The sequence below is a fragment of the Pocillopora verrucosa genome, chromosome 3 (assembly GCF_036669915.1).
Source record: "Pocillopora verrucosa isolate sample1 chromosome 3, ASM3666991v2, whole genome shotgun sequence".
NCBI classification, from domain to species: domain Eukaryota; kingdom Metazoa; phylum Cnidaria; class Anthozoa; order Scleractinia; family Pocilloporidae; genus Pocillopora; species Pocillopora verrucosa.
In genome coordinates this window covers 4112120-4129520 of record NC_089314.1, presented here as the reverse complement: position 1 = coordinate 4129520, position 17401 = coordinate 4112120, and the positions used below count along the sequence as shown (strand labels likewise).

The window sequence follows — 17401 nt, the reverse complement described above, 5'->3', positions numbered from 1 at the left end:
AGGAGATAAATAATGTTAGGGAAGAGCTCCAGTTCAGCTCGTTTAAATTCTGCTGCCACGGAAAGTTTTAGAAGAGAATAGAGCGTATGTTTATTTAAGTTTCTTTTTTATTGTACTAAGAGACGGAAAACCCACCAAGAAAAAAGAAAACCCACCAAGTGCTTGAAGACAGCGCTTGGTGGGTTTTGTTATTTGGGAAGCCCGCAGCCTAATTTTACTCTGAATTCTTTTAGCAATTTTTGGTCTTTCCTTTTACAGGTTTGTTTTCACGCTTTTACGATATTCAGTCGAAAAGTGCTCTATCTTGAGTCTGAGGATTTGCATCGAAAACATAAATGAAAAGATTTTTCATCTTGATTGGCTTGGATGATGTAGTTTTCAAGAAACATAATACAGGAGAGATGTAATGCAAGGTTCACCATGGAGGAGGGTGAGGGGATCTGCATAACTGCTAACATTAAAAATGTAGCCCAGTCAATAGCTAAACTTCCGCTCTAACAGTTTAATAGATCAAACCTTGTCATAGCCCACCCCCCACCTCCATCTGTCTATAGCACATACCCTAGTTCTAAAATTACGATGTCAACAGCAGAATATACAGATTCTGTAAATTTTATTTTGGAATTTTCTAGACTACTACTGTAGCCCTTATGGGGCATGCGATGTTTTTCGATGGTAAGTAATATGGACTCCAAGAAAACTGTACAGAAACACGCTAAGTATTTAAAGAGGTTGCAAAAAGCGGTAGAACACGGTGGCTTATTAAGGACATGCAGGCTTTTCTCATAATCGCAACATATCATATGCGACAGGGCATATGCGATTATTATTCTAGAAGACTTTCATAGGCGCACATTCAAAGTATTAGCGCTCGTCCTGTTAGCCTCTCAATGTTTGAAGTTTCTGTGGGATCTTGAAATATCTTGAAAAGCTCTCTAAATTTATTCTCAAGAGTCATGAATGAATTAGAACAGAGAAGAAAAGTCTTATGTTGTTAAGGCTGCTCACAATAAAACAAGTAACTGTCTTAACTTTATGGCAAACACCAGTCAGCTGAAAACTTACCTCTTATTTTAATATATTTTTCCAACAAATGAGTAAAATGGGTGAATAAATAAATAGATAAAATGTTTTCCAGATGACTGGCCAAAAGCAGCGTTTCAACAAAATTTAGTTTCATATTTTGGTATATATAAGCTATGCATATGGTACATTCACTAATATTAGGAATTTACATCACGCGAATTATGATTTTAGGCTCCGCAAGAGTTTCGATCAATGACCAATGTAGTTCATGGCTCTTCAAGTGTGACATTGCCATGATTAAGATTTTTGAATACAGACCAGTTAACAACAGAACCATGAGGTACGCTGCAATTTGTGTACTGAGCGGCAATGTCGCTCTCGGGCAGAACTTTATCCCACATGTTGACACTTGCCAATCGGCCATGAAGAGTTTGTCTAGGATTGAAGCGTCCGCCGACAGAGTCTTGCTCTTGTCCAAGCACCAGAGCGCCGCCAGCCTTGAGTGCATAATTCTTAGTGGCATTATTCGTTACCTGTCTGGTAAATTGGCCATCTTTGTAGAGTTTTGTTGCTCCTTGAGTGTTTTCCCAGGTGAGACACAGGTGTTGCCAGGTGTTATCGTTGTAGAGATTTATCGAAGTAAACCTGAAACAAAACAAAGCAAAAAGCAAACAATACTAAATATATTCAAGATTCAAGACCCTCCTTTTACATTGTCACCAACCTAGTCGATAGAGTCATCCAGTTTGTCAGTCAGTAGTTATAGCTTATTATTATTACTATTTTATATACATATTTAGTTAGAGTGTCCCCAATTAGTTGCAAAGGTAAATACAAAGACACTTAAATATAGTTTATGTAGGTATGCATGTATGTATGTATGTATGGATGTCAGTTAAAAAAAAAAACAGTCAGTAAACTGTCAGTCAGTCAATGAACCGTTTATCAATCACTTAATCGTTTATACATTCAAGCTTCCATTCCTTCAGTGCTTTCATTCATTCATTCATTCCGTCAGTCACTCAGTCAGTCAGTCAGTCAGTCAATAAAATAGCCAGAAAACTGTCAGTCAGTAAATCAATTGTTTATTATTCACTTGGACGATTACGTCCGATCTCTTATTTATGCAATTACTTATAACATAGAGACCTCGCTCCCCGTAGAGTCTCTGTGGTTAGTTGTTTGCAAAGGGTCAGGAAAATACGTCTAAAAATTCTTTTGGTCAAAGATTAACATATTTGTTATTTAAATCTTGATAAGAAAAGAGAAAGAAACGAAGGCTTTTCGTTTGCTTGTATGTTTAACTTTCTCTCTCTCTCTCTCCAATTGTTAGACATTAACTGTCTAACTGTCTAGCCGATCGTAGCATTTTGTGTATCGTGGCTTATTGTGGCTCGAATAAGAAATTCCCCGACCGACTTAAAAAAAAAAAAGATAAGCAGCATTACCGAAACAACTCGTCGTTAACAAAAAAATCTGTTCGTGTTGGATAAATTTGGAGAACCATTTCATTGTCCTCTTCTTGAGTAGCATAGGTGACGACATTCTGATCCCCTTGGTCTTGAACAAGTTTGATGAAAAAACACAGCGACAACTGGCTGAGATCTGAAGCTATGGCTGGATTTTTCATGGCGTAATTTTCAGTAGAACGCAGCTCCGGAAAAACCATGAGGTACTCTATAAGAGAGGAAATAAATTGCAGAAATTTTAGACAGTTGTTTGAGCAACAGCGCTTTCTTTGATCAATTTTCTCTCTTGAGAAGTATCCAGTATTTGTATTAGTATTATAGTGTTCTTCCCAAATGGCGCACGCTTATCGGAGACGATAGCCCAAAAGTGTTTAATTGTAAACAACATAGAATACGAATGAATCCCGCCTTGTTGTCAAGTTTAATTTTGAACGATGCGCAGCTCTACCTAGGCAGCTTATAGTATTCCCCCGTTTTCTTTGTAAGGTAGCAGGTTCGGGCTGCGTCCTCATCAACTATCTAAGGCCATAATGTAATTATTAACAATGTAGAATATAATCATTTAATTTGTCGCAGTAACGTTTCATCTGACGAATTTTTAACGTGTTCTAAGCCATTGTAAAAATTTTTCAAACCATGCCGTCAAATCGAATTTTCACTTCCGAGATAATTTCTATTTCACCATAGTAGGATAATAACAAACTTCTGTTACTTAATTCGCACTAAGCGCCTAACGAAGGAGATAAAAGTACAGTAAAATACAATACATGAAATCATGTGTTATATCGCTGGCAGTACCCGAGGACAATATGAAGCGAATCCTGAGTCCGAATTGACTACCCGAGCGAACTGACAGAGTTTGCAATTATTGGAAACTTCCGGCGGTGGAGTCGCAAAAATCGTTAGAGGACAGACAAAACAAAGAAAACAGAAACGACTGTCGTGGGTTTATTGTGCTACAAACACAGTTGGCCTTTGTTCTCGGCTCTCGAAGTCAAAAAGTCATTCTTGATTCGGATGTAATGGACACGTCTGTATTTCGAGAAAGCAAAATTAGGACAAATTTTATAGAACCATTTCCGAAACAAAACAGAACAAAACCATGTAAATTAGTGAACAAGAGATGTAATGATAAAAAAGTACTCTTAATTGGCTAGTTTGTGGTTTCTTGTCGATACGAGGAAATGGTTTAAATTTAACACAATAGCTCCGATCCCATTGAAAATTTGTGAGATGTAAGATTATTGTGATATATTAAGTAAAACTTGATTTGGAGCTTGCTTTTATTGTAAAGGGTTAATTCGACGGAGTCATGATTTTTAAACGGCTGAATTTAATGTGATGAGATTCACTCAACAGCGAGGTCTAGCTCAAAAAGAAAACTTCTTAAGTCTATGGAAGATTTTACGAGATCGACACAAAAAGTTGTGTAACGGGATTTCCCCATGTATTAGCATATCAATTGTGGTTGCCTTGAAACACCCATTACTTCAAACTTTAAACATATTGTGAACAGGTGTGAACTTCGTTGGACTTCGTAAAAGGAAAGTCACTTTTCTAGCGCTTCCGGTATAGGTGTGTCGGAGAACTGTTTCAAGCTATCTTAATTCAAGGTGGAGTACTAACTGACCTATTTTGCATCTCTGTTTTCCTTCTGGTCCTGATGAACAGCTGCAGTCATTATCAACTGATGTAAAAAGAATAGAGAAAATGAATTAAAATGGGAAAACTTCTGTTTGCAAAAACAAGTCAGTGTGAAGTAAAATGACGACGGATGATGGCTCAGTGGGAACCAGATACGACAAGCACGCGCGCGAAAAAATTTTGGAATTATTATTTTAGAAAACAGAACTTTACCTTTTTCGCAGTGGCTTCCTGTGTATGCTTTCGTACAGCGACACTTGTAACTGTTTGTCCGGTACAGGGGTACACAAGTTCCATTGTTTTGACAGGGCAACTTCGAGCAAGGAGACTAAAACCGATAAAATTAATTACTTACTCCCTTGATAAAATCCAGTTAAGCAAACTTCGATAACGGATCGATAAAACGACTTAGAAATGGCTTGCGAGGAATAGAAAAGTAAAGATAAAGCCTTAGAGAGATTTATTAATGTTGAACAGTCAAATAAAATTTTCTCAAACGATTGCAACCGATTTTAGTTATTATCATGATGAAATAACAATAATAATAAAACGTGATAATAGGATAAAGTAGAAAAAGAAAAATAATTTTACCGCAACACTGTAGTGATACCAAAGATGGTTGGTGATGAACTTTTCTGAATGGGTGTAATGGTCAGATGGAAGCAGTTCACATAGCAGATTGTCAATGTTATCATCCAAATCTGCAAGGTTGAAGGACAAACAAGGATCGCTCTCCAGACACTTGAGCGCGCACTCAGAGGAGCGTTGGACCAGTTCTGTACCAACAGTTGTAACGTTCAAATGGTAGCCTTTGTGAGCACGGAAGTTGGCGAAGACAAACTTAACGTTTGGCGTTTGTCCTGTGTTTTGATAAAGAAATGAATATGACGAATTAAAATGGTTTCGACTTATACTTTCTTTAAAAGAAGATGTAGATATCAGGAAAATAAAGCAAAAAGGAACACCTTTAAAAGTCTTCACAGAACCCGCCGATACAACCAGAGCAAGAAAGTTGGCAGATAAATAGAAAGAAGCCATCTTATTCTTGTAGCTCAAAGAGAAATGACCTTCATGTTGGTACACGATTACGTAATGCCACAGACTCGCAACATTAAGCTTTTACATGGGCTTTGCAAACATCTGCTTCGGTTAATAACATGATATCTTGTCATCAGTTATTAGTTTGTTTTCTTTTTCAGGCGTTTGGCCTCCTGATTTGCTCCTGTTTGTCTTCCTCTGGAAATGTTTTCTAGCGCCCCTGGGTTTCTTTATTTTTCTTTCTAGTTGCTGTTAATTCAATTAGCGCTCTAGTTTTTGATTTGTAAATTCAGGAGAGAAATAATGGACCAGTAGAGCTCCAGTTGAGCTCGTTTTAATTCTGCTATCTTATTCTTGAAGCTCACAGACGAGTGATCTTCATGGTGATAATCGATTTCGCAATGCCACGAACACGCAACATTAAGCTTTTCCATGGGCTTTGCAAACATCTGCTTGAACAGTTAATGACACGATATCTTGTTATCAACTATTATTTTGTTTTTCTTTTTAGGGGGTTTGGTTTCCTGTTTTGCTCTTGTTTGTCTTCCTCTGTAAATGTTTTCTGGTGCCCCTTGGTTTCGTGATCTTTCTTTTTCCCAGTTTCTATGGTTTTAGAGCGCTCCACCTTTTGATTGTAAATTCAGGAGATAAATAATGGTACAAAAGAGTTTCAGTTATTGAAATCAGCTCGTTCCAATTCTGCTGTTACGGAAAGTTTCAGGAAATAATGGAGCGTCTGTTTATGTAATTTTTTTTTTGCACTTATGTAGCTTTATTGCTTGCAGACAGCGCAGGGTGTTTTTTTTTTATTTCTTTTAGCAATTTTTTAACTTTCCTTTAATACAATACATCAAACCATGTCATAGCCCTCCCCCCTCGTTCCCATTTATAGCACATTCCCCGGTTCTAAAATTACGATGTCAACGGCAGAATTTCCAGATTCTGTAAATTTTACTCTGGAATTTGCTAGACTACTGCAAGCATTTTACTGAGTAAATAGGTGAATAAATAAATGAAATGTTTTTAAAGAACTGGTCATAAGCAGCGTTTGAACGAAATATCATTTTATATTTTGGTATCTATTTTAGTACTATGCCATGCATATGGTACATTCACTAATATTAGGTATTTACATCACGCGAGTTATGATTTTAGGCTCTCCAAGAGTTTTGATCACTAACCAATGCAGTCCACGGCCATTTAACTGTGACATTGCCACGATTAAGGTTTTTTATTTTTTGATTGATTTTTTAAAAACAGAACCACCAGGTACGCTGCATTTGTGTACTGAGCGGCAATGTCGCTTTCGGAAAGAACTTTATTCCACATGCTGACACTTGCCAATCGGCTATAAAGAGTTTGCGGACGATCAAAACCTCCGCCAATAGAGTCTTACCCTTGTCCAAGCCCCAGGAAGCCGCTAGCCTTAAGTGCATAATTCTTAGTGGCATGTATTATTCGTTAACTGTCCGGTGAATTGGCCATCTCTATAGAGTTTCGTTTCTCCTTGAGTGTTTTCCCAGGTGAGACACACGTGTTTCCAGGTATCATCGTAAAGATTTTTTGAGGTAAACCTGAAACAAAACAAAACAAAAAGCAAACAATACTAAAGATATTGGATTATGCAAGACCCTCCTCTTTCATATTCATATACAGAGCTCTAAATCAATTTTATTGAATTTGTCGTAAGAACGTTTCATCTGACGAATTTTCAACGTGTTCTTAGCCACTGTAAAAAATTTTCAAGTCGTCCCATCAAATTGAATTTTCACCTCCGAGATAATTTCTATTTCGCCATGGTAGGAGAATAACGTTCTTCTCTTGCTTAATTCGTACTTAGCGCGTATCGAAGGAGATAAGACTATAGCAAAATACAATACATGAAATCATGCGTTATATCGCTGGCAGCTCCTTTGGAGAATATGAATCGAATCCTGAGTTCGAATCGGCTACCCGGCGGTGGAGTCGCAAAGATTGGCAGGGGACAGACAAAACAAAGAAAACATAAACGACTCTCATGAGTTTATTGTGCTAGAAACACGACCTTCGAGGTAAAACAATATCATTCTTAATTCGTAATTCTTTTAAAATGAAGCGAAATCGTTTGCTAAATAATAAATCCTTTATTGACAAAGCTTGTTCGATCAAGATGGCCGGATATTGGCTTCGTTCTTTCTCTCCCTTTTCTTATTGACCGAGAGGAAGTTAAGGTCCATAAAAAGGGAAAAAAAGAACTAAGCGAATGTTCAGTCATCCTGGCCAAAAATGCATATTAGGAAAAAGAATTTACTACAATACTGCAGTGATACCAATGATGATTGGTGATTAACTTGATTAATGGGTGTAATGTTCAAATAGTAGCCTTTGTGAACAAGAAAATAGGTGAAGACAAATCGAACGTTAAGTGTTTGTCCTGTATTTGATAGGGAAATGAATATGAACAATTAAAATGGTTTTTGGCTTACACTTTAAAAAAAAACACGTTGTAGATATCAGGAAAATAAAGCAAAAGGAAACGCGAGTATCACTGCAATGGAAGAAAGATGATACCTTTTGAAGTCTTCACACAACTCGCCCATACAACCGGAGTAAGAAAAGTGACAGATAAATAGAAAAAAGGCCATCTTATTCTTTTAGCTCAAAGAGAAATGACTTTCATGATGATTTCGTAATGTCACAGACATGCAACACTAAACTTTTAAAGGCATATCTTGCCATCAATTATTATTTTGTTTTCCTTTTTTGGGGGTTTGGCGTCCTGATCTGCTCCTGTTTGTCTTCCTTTGTAGATGTTTTCTAGTGCCCCTGGATTTATTTTTTTTCAGTACTAGTCGCTGTTAATTATTTTAGAGCGCTCTAGTTTTTGATGTGTGAATTCAGGAGATAAATAATGTTAGGGAAGAGCTCCAGTTCAGCTCGTTTTAATTCTGCTGCCAAGGAAAGTTTCAGAAAATAGTGGAGCGTATGTTTATTTAAGTTTCTTTTTTATTGTATTTATCCAACTTTATTGGTTGAAGACAGCGCTTGGTGGGTTTTGTTGTTTGGGAAGCCCTAAGCCTAATTTTACTCTGAATTCTTTTGGCAATATTTGGTCTTTCCTTTTACAGGTTTGTTTTTCACGCTTTTACGATACTGAATCGAAAAGTGCTCTATCTTGAGTTTAATGATTTGCATCGAAAACATACATTAAAAGACTCTTCATCTTGATTGGCTTGGATAATGTAGTTTTCAAGAAACATAATACAGGAGAGATGTAATGCAAGGTCCACCACGGAGGAGGGGAGCCGGAGGGGGGAGGGGGGAGGGGGTCTACACGACAGCCAACATTTAAAATGTAGGCCAGCCAACAGCTAAACTTCCGCTCTAACAGTTTAATACATCAAACCTTGTCATAGCCCTCCCCCACCCCCATCCGTCTGTAGCACATACCCTAGTTCTAAAATTACGATGTGAACAGCAAAACTTCCAGAATCTCTAACTTTTATTCTGGCATTTTTTAGACTACTGCAAGCATACATTAGGTTTGTAAAGAACCTACCTATATCTTTCTTCTATTGTGGCCCTTATGGGACATGCGATGTTTTTCGATGTCAAGTAATATGGACTCCAAGAAAACTGTACAGAAACACCCTAAATATTTTAAGAGGTTGCAAAAAGCGGTAGAACACGGTGGCTTATTAAGGACATGCAGGCTTTTCTCATAATCGCAACTTATAATATGCGACAGGGCATATGCGATTATCATTCTAAAAGGCTTTCATAGGCGCACATTCAAAGTATTAGCGCTCGTCTTGTCAGCCTCTCAATGTTTGAAATTTCTTTGGGATCTTGAAAGATCTCGAAAGGCCCTCGAAACTTCTTCTCAAGTGTCAAGAATGAATTAGAACAGAGAAGAAAAGTTTTACGTTGTTAAGGCTGCTTACAATAAAACAAGTAATTGTCTTAACTTTATGGCAGACGCCGGTCACTTAAAAGTTAACATCTTATTTTAATATGTTTCATCAAACAACTGAGTAAATAGGTGAGTAAATAAATGACGTGTTTTCCAAATAACTGGCCAAAAGAAGCGTTTCAACGAAATATCTACTCATATTTTGGTATCTATTTTAGTACTAAGGCATGCATGTGGTACATTCACTAATATTAGGAATATTAATATCACGCGAGTTATGATTTTAGGCTCCGCAAGAGTTTTGATCACTGACCAATGTAGTTCACGGCTCTTCAAATGCAACATTGCCATGAGCTATGTTAACTTTATGGCAAACACCGGTCACCTAAAATTTACCTCTTATTTTAACCTATTTTATCAAAAAACTGAGGAAATAGGTGAATAAATAAATGAATGAAGTATTTTCCAAATAACTGGCCAACTAACAGCTTTGGTATCTATTTTAGTACTATGCCATGCATATGGTATATTCACTAATATTAGGAATTCACATCACGCGATTTATGATTTTAGGCTCTACAAGAGTTTTGATCACTGACCAATGTAGTTCACGGCTCTTCAAATCTAACATTGCCATGAGCAAGATTTTTGAATACAGACCAGTTAATAACAGAACCATGAGGTATGCTGCAATTTGTGTACTGAGCGGCAATGTCGCCTTCGGACAGAACTTTATCCCAGATGTTGACACTTGCCAATCGGCCATGAAAGGTTTGGTGACGATCAAAGCCTCCGCCAATAGAGTCTTGCTCTTGTCCAAGCACCAGGAAGCCACCAGCCTTTAGTACATAATTCTTAGTGGCATCATTCGTTACCTGTTCTGTAAATTGACCATCTTTATAGAGTTTCGTTACTCCTTGAGTGTTTTCCCAGGTGAGACACAGGTGTTGCCAGGTATCATCGTAGAGATTTGTCGAGGTAAAACTGAAAAGAAAAACAAAACAATAAACGAAACAAAACAAAACAAAACAAAAAACAAAACAAAAAGCATACAATATTAAATATATTTGATCATTTAAGACCCTCCTTTTTCATTGTCACTAAGTCGGTGAAGAGAGTTATTCAGTCTGTTAGTCCGTAGTCAGTCAGTTTATAGGAATATGTAAGTGGCTTGTCATTCAGTCAATCAATCGTTTATCAATGACTAAATCATTCATACATTCAAGCTTATAAAATAGAGACCTCACTCACTGTAGAATCTCTGTGGCTCAGCACGCGAAATCCGAAGGTCTGAGGTTCGATTCCTCAAGGGAACTCAGAATTTTTTTCTTTGTCCTACGCTCGTGGCAAGATGAAAAACATCTTTCTCTACTTATAAAATGTTTAAGTATCATCTGAGCTACTATTTTGAAAGCCGAGTCGGTTAAGAAACCTCATCCTTTTATGGCTAAAACCGTAATAAGCAAGTCCTCGTCACTTTAAAGACGACTCTTGAGCCCTATTTAAAAAAGGACCCGAATAGTTATTTGCAATGCAACAGGAAAATACGTCTAGATTTGTTTCGGTCAAAGATTAACATATTTGGTATTTAAATCATGATAAGAAAAGAGAAAGAAGCTTAACGCTTTCCGTTTGTTGGTGTGTTTAACTTTCTCTCTCCGAGTTAGGAAGAAGTCGATCGTAGCATTTCCTGTATAATAACTTATTGTGGCTTGAATAAGAATAATAATTCTTCAACTGACTACTAAAAAATATACGCAGCATTACTGGATGTTTTTGTTGCCAACAGTAAATACTCCTAATGTTGGATGAATTGCGAGAATCATGTCGTTGCCACGTTCACTGGCATAGCTGACGACATTCTGAAGCCCTTGGTCTTGAACAAGTTTGATAAAAAAACACAACGACAACTGGCTGAGATCTGAAGTTATGGCTGGATTCTTCATGGCGTAATTTTCTGTAGAACGCAGCTCCGGAAACACCATAAGGTACTCTACAACAGAGGAAATGAATTGCAAAAATTTTTAGACAGTTTTTTGAGCAACTGCGCTTTCTTTAATAAAATTTTCCTATTTAGAAGTATACACTATTTGTATAAATGTTCTAGCGTTCTTCAAGAATGCCACACAGTATTCAATTGTAGGCAACATAGAATAAGACTCAATCCCGTCTTGTTGCTAAGCTTTGAACGACCGGCAGTCCTACCCAGGTAACTTGTAATTTGCCCCCAGTTTCTTTGCAAGGTAGCTGATTCGGGTGCGCTCTCATCAACTATCTGAGGCCATAATGTAATTAACAATGTAGAATATGAAGATCGTCGTTTACGCGTCATGGTTATTGCATAGGGTAAAGAAGTCAAAACACGAAGTTATCATTCACTAGTGAATAGAATGTAGGACGCGTCTCTTAGCCCATTCACCTCTTTTGTGTTTGGGTGCAGCCAAGTGTGTGCGTGTGTGCGAGCGCGCGCGTTTGTGTCTATTTTTTGGCTTCGTCACTAAACCACCACTTTTTTACCTCATTCGCTATAAAGAGTGTTTGGGAGTAAGTTACACATCTCTGTAATTACCCGATAGCTATACTAATTAACAAATAGAAAGGCCTTGACTGTGCTCCATTCTGTTGTGAAGCACGGAGGAAGTGGCTAGAGCAGGAAAGAAGTGTAAGGAGATACACGAGACGTAGAGGAGTGTTTCTCCCCACTTCTTCGAAGACGAAGCTATTGAAACTTTGTGAACACGAAACTATATACGTGTGTTAGATGTGTTTGATATTTATTACCGTACCTAAGCTTACGTGAAAACCTTCAAAAGTCGGACAGTTCACTTCGTTTCCTCTTTGAGGATTTTCGCGTTATAATAACGTCAATCACAGCGCTTGGCATATTTATACAGACCTTTTTTGACTATTCTATTGCTACTTATCGGCACGCTTGTTCCGAAAATTCATTTTCAATTCACGAAAAAAAAAGGCTAAGGGAAGTCCGGAAAATGGTCGAGCATAGAAGAAATTGGCGCGGCAGCTTTAGCTCAGCTCCATGTTTTGTACTCTGATAGAGCACGCTCTTTCTACCAATGACATCGCGCGTTATATCCGAACTTTTTCTAAAAGATGACACGTTTGCATGAGTGACTTTTTTTTCTGAGTTTTGCCTTCAACCTGCCACAGCCGTAAATGTTTTCGAGTGTCCGTCCACCAGCTTCATTGATGAGAAGGTGGTTGAACAGAGTATCAAAATATCTGCGGTACGTTTGGTACTGCAACATCGATTGCCTCAACGGTTATTCTATAAGGCCACCATCAGCGACCCACACCGTAATGTTTTCCGACACAAGTGATGTAGCTTTCGGAGGTTTTTCAGCTTCTCTAGACGGCACCGTTATCAGCGGCATGTGGGAACCCGAAGATATCGGCCAAAGTTCCGCGAACTGAAAGCTATTTATTTCGTGTTGCTTTCTTACGTTGCTCGATTGAAACACAAGAGAGTTAAAATCTTTACTGATAATTAGGGCGCCGCCAGAATTGTTGCTATCGGGAGCTCCAAAATTAATCTCCAGGCTCTGGCTATGGACATTTTTAATCTCTGTTTTGTTAACAGCATCGTTCTGGAAGCGCAATGGATCCCGAGGTCGCTTAATGAAAGGGCAGATCTTCTCAGCAGATTTGTTGACAAAGATGACTGGTCCGTCAACCCTTCTGTATTTCGAGTGATTGACGCCAATGGGGCCCTCACACAATCGATCGGTTTGCGTCGCATTACAATTCTAAATTCGCCTCCCCCGGCTGCTGCGGCGTTGACGCCTCGGCCCAGGATCGGCGAGACGAGAGCAATTGGGTCTGCCCTTCTGTAAGTGCCATCGTCCCTTCTGTTAGAGCTCTCTCGTCGTGCTCTGGCTTCGGCACTTTGATCGTCCCATAGTGGCCTCGGCCTATTTTTGGCCCTTTTTGCATGACAGCTCTTCTCAGTTGAAGTCTTTTGTTAAGGGAGGGTTTGAGCTTCCTTGCATAGAAGACCTCTTGTTGGAAGGTCCCGGCCAGAGGCAAATTTACAAGGCGCGTCCCTCGGTTTTCAGTGGTTGCCCGAGATTCAGAATGTTGGCGTTGCGGGTAGATTTTAGGTGAGCTTTTTTCATCCTCGTTTACCATGCACGTCTCTTTTCTTTCAGCTCTAATCCTCACCTTGTCATTGCTGATCTTTTAGTCTACCCTCGTTGTGTTTTGCCTGATTTGGCAGTGTCATTTTGTTTAGTAGTCTGACCTCCGTTTGTTTCGCACCTTTTGCCTGATTTGGCATCGTCGTTTTGACCGTACGTGTTCCGGGCCAAATTGTTTTTACTCCGCGTTTGCTATTTTATTGTGTTTTGCCTGATTTGGCAGTATCTCTTGGGCCGTTTTGATGGTTTTTGTGGCATCTGATTTTCTGTTTGTATTATGTATCTCCTTTTTTATGTTATTCTACCTTTTGTTTTTTGCTTACTTTTATTTTGTTTTATTTTATTTCTTGTAGACGTTCTGCAATCGGGGATTTGGCGTGACGCAAATTGTCTGAGCTCTAAATCAAGTTTATTGAATTTGTCGTAATAGCGTTTCATCTGACGAATTTTCATCGTGTTCTCAGTCATTTTAAAAAATTTTCAAAACATGCCGTCAAATAGAATTTATTTTCACTTCTGAGATAATTTCTATTTCGCCATAGTAGAATCATGCGTTATATCGCTGGCAGCGGCAGTGGACGATATGAAGCGAATCCATCGTTCGCATTAGCTACCCGAGTGGACTAACAGAATTAGCAATTTTTAGACAATGCCGGCGGTGGAGTGGCAAAAATCGGCCGAGGACCACCACAAACAAAACAAATAAAGCATAAACGACTGACGTGGCTTTATTGTGCTACAAACACAGCTGACTTCCTTCTTCGGCTCTGGAGGTCAAAAATTCATTCTTGATTTATTTAAAATAAAGAGAAGTCGTTCTCTACAAGATAAATCCTTTATTAAAAAAGCTTGTTCGGTCAAGATGGCTGGATATTGGCTTCGTATTACGAGATCGATCTAAAAAACCATGTAACGGGATTGTGGTTGCCTTGGAAACGCCATTACTTCAGACTTTAATCATTTTGTGAACACGAGTGAATTTCCTTTGGCTTCGCAAAGGGAAAGTAGCTTTTTTAGGGTTTTTTTTTTATAGATATTCGGTATAGGTGTCTCGGAAAGCTGTTTCAAGCTACCTTAACTTGAAGGTGGAATATTAACTGACCTATTTTGCATCTCTGTTTTCCTTCTGGTCCTGATGAACAGCTGCAGTCATTATCAACTGATATACAAAGAACAAAGGAAATGAATAACAGTAGGAAAACATTTATATTTATCAAAACAAGTCAATGTGAGGTAAAATGACGATGAATGATAGCTCAGTAGGAATCAGATACGAAAGGCACGCGCGCGAAATATTTTTGAAAATGTTGTTCTAGGAACTAACACCTTTTACCGTTTTCGCAGTGGCTTCCTGTGTATGCTTTCGTACAGCGACACTTGTAGCTGTTTGTCCGGTACAGAGGTACACAAGTTCCATTGTTCTGACAGGGCAACCTCGAACAAGGAGACTAAAACCGAGAAAATCAATTACTTACTCCCTTGATAAAACCAGTTAAACAAACTTCGAAGACGTATCAATAAAACGACTTAAAAATGGCTTCGGACGAGAGATATATATTAACGTTGAACACTTGAATAAACTTTGCTCAAACGATTGGAACTGATTTTAGTAATTATTAGGATGAAATAATAGTAGTAACAAAAAGAGTGATGATAGGATAAAGTAGAAAAAGGAAAATAATTTTACCACAATACTGAAGTGATACCAAAGATGGTTGGTGATGAACTTATCTGAATGGGTGTAATGGTCAGATGGAAGCAGTTCACATAGCAGATTGTCAATGTTATCATCCAAATCGGCCAGGTTGAAGGACAAACATGGATCCTTCTCCAGACACTTGAAAACGCACTCAAGGGAGTCTTGGACCAGTTTTGCACCAACAGTTGTAACGTTCAAATAGTAGCCTTTGTGAGCAAGCAAATTGGTGAAAACAAACCCAACGTTTGGCGTTTGTCCTGTGTTTTGATAAAGAAATGAAAATTACCAATTAAAATGGTTTCGACTTTCTCAAAAAGACGATGTAGATATCAGGAAAATAAAGCAAAAAGGAAGAAAGACCTCACCTTTTGAAGTCTTCACAGAACTCGCCGATACAACCAGAGCAAGAAGATTGGCAGATAAAAAGAAAAAAGCCATCTTATTTTCGTAGCTCAAAGAGAAATGACTTTCATGGTGATACACGATTTCGTAATGCCACAGACACGCAACATAAAGCTTTTGCATGGGCTTTGCAAACATCTGCTTCTGTTAATGACATGTTATCTTGACATCAATTATTATTTTGTTCTCCTTTCTGGGGGTTTGGCCTCCTAATTTGCTCCCGTTTGTCTTTCTCTGTAAATTTTTTTCTAGGCGTTTGACCTCCTGTATTGCTCTTGTTTGTCTTCCTCTGGAAATTTTTTAAAGCGTGCCTGGGTTCCTTATTTTTTTTCTAGTTGCTGCTATTTTAGCGCTCTAGTTTTTGATTTGTAAATTCAGGAGAAAATGATAAACCAGTAGAGCTCCAGTTCAGCTCGTTTTAATTCTGCTGTCACGGAAAGTTTCAGGAAATATTAAAGCGTCTGTTTAGTGAAGCTTTTTTAATTGAACTTATCTAGCTTTATTGTTTGAAGACAGCGCTCGGTGGGCTATTGTTATTTGGGAAACCCTTCCACTGTCTTCATTAAGCTAACATTAAAAATGTAGGCCAGCCAACAGTTAAACTTTCGATCTGACAGTTTAATACATCAAACCATGTCATAGCCCTCCCTCCCCCACCCCCCTCTACACACATTAGCACATTCCCTAGTTCTTAAACTACGATGTCAATAGCAGAATTTTCAGATTCTGTACATTTTGCTCTGGAATTTTCTAGACTACTGCAAGCATTTTACTAAGTTAATAGGTGAATAGATGAATGAAATGTTTTCCAAATAACTGGTTAAAAGCAGCGTTTCAACGAAATATCATTCCGTATTTTGGTATCTATTTTAGAACTATGCCATGCATATGGTACATTCACTAATATCAAGAATTTACATCACGTGAGCTTTGATTTTAGGCTCTGCAGAAGTTTTGATCATTGACCAATGTAGTTCAGGGCTCTTCAACTGTGACATTGCCATGAGTAAGATTATTGAATGCAGACCAGTTAAGAAAAGAACCATGAGGTAAGCTGCAATTTGTGTACTGAGCAGCAATGTCGCTTTCGGAAAGAACCTTAACCTAGATGTTGACACTTGCCAATCGGCCATGAAAAGTTTTGCTACGAGGCATAAAACTCCCTCCACATAAAACCTAAATTTCTACATTCCAATTCGACTTGGAAGCAGTGGACAAGAAGAGCCACCTCATGGAATGTCAACTATCGAATTCTCATTGTTCCCATTATTATTATTACAAATTGGAGTTGACGGCATTTTGCTCAGAACAAAAGGAAAAGATAAAAGCTGTCAAACATCTACCTGTTCCAGCTGCAGTCATTTTCAACTGATGTAAAAAGAAAAGAGAAAGTGAATTAAAATGAAAAAACAAGTCAGTGTGTCAAATGACGACGAATAGTTGCTCAGTAGGAATTAGATACGATGGGCAATTGAAAACTTACAACACGATAAACTAGACATGATATCTTTTCATCAATAAATATTTTGTTTTCCTTTTTTAATCGTTTGACCTCCTGTTTTGCTCCTGTTTGTCTTCCGCTGTAGATGTTTTCTAGTGCCCCTTAATTTATTATTTTTTTCAGTCCTAGTCGCTGTTAATGATTTTAGAGCGCTCTAGATTTTGATGTGTGAATTCAGGAGATAAATAACGGTGGGGAAGAGCTCCAGTTCAGCTCGTTTTAATTCTGCTACCACGGAAAGTTTCAGAAAAGAATGAAGCGTATGTTTATTTAAGTTTCTTTTTTATTATATTTATCTAGCTTTACTGCTTGAAGACAGCGCTTGGTGGATTTTGTTATTTGGGAAGCCCTCAGCCTAATTTTACTCTGAATTCTTTTGGCAATTTTTGGTCTTTCCTTTGGTTTGTTTTCACGCGTTTACGATACTCAATCGAAAAGTGCTCTATCTTGAGTCTGAGGATTTGCATCGAAAACATACATGAGAAGATTCTTCATCTTAATTGGCTTGGATAATGTAGTTTTCAAGTAACACAACACAGGAGAGATGTAATGCAAGGTTCACCACAGAGGAGGGGG

General features: G+C 38.2%; 1 protein-coding gene across 2 annotated transcripts; it reads right to left on the bottom strand.

The window, feature by feature from the left end:
- Positions 1-627: 627 nt before the first annotated feature.
- Positions 628-15409, bottom strand: LOC131796519 (C-reactive protein-like). 2 transcript variants are annotated; one of them, XM_066164271.1, is made up of 6 exons: positions 15288-15409; positions 4731-4999; positions 4353-4467; positions 4126-4182; positions 2475-2703; positions 628-1671 (listed from the first exon to the last, which is right to left on the bottom strand). In XM_066164271.1, exons 1-6 carry the CDS (start codon positions 15358-15360, stop codon positions 1293-1295), a joined length of 1122 nt encoding a protein of 373 aa, XP_066020368.1. In that variant the 5' UTR covers positions 15361-15409; the 3' UTR covers positions 628-1292. The 2 variants fall into 2 exon arrangements, with proteins under 2 accessions (XP_066020368.1, XP_066020367.1); XM_066164270.1 differs by lacking the exon at positions 15288-15409 and adding an exon at positions 5105-5226.
- Positions 15410-17401: the final 1992 nt, after the last annotated feature.

What these genes read in the sequence shown, in the direction of transcription:
- LOC131796519 (XM_066164271.1), bottom strand. Translation starts at nt 15,360, where the DNA reads ATGGCTTTTTTCTTTTTATCTGCCAATCTTCTTGCTCTGGTTGTATCG. An exon ending in TTCTGTGAAGACTTCAAAAG is followed by an intron (nt 5,000 to 15,287) that starts GTGAGGTCTTTC and finishes ATCAAAACACAG; the next exon opens with GACAAACGCCAAACGTTAAG. An exon ending in AAAACAGAGATGCAAAATAG is followed by an intron (nt 2,704 to 4,125) that starts GTCAGTTAGTAC and finishes CCTCTCTTATAG; the next exon opens with AGTACCTCATGGTTTTTCCG.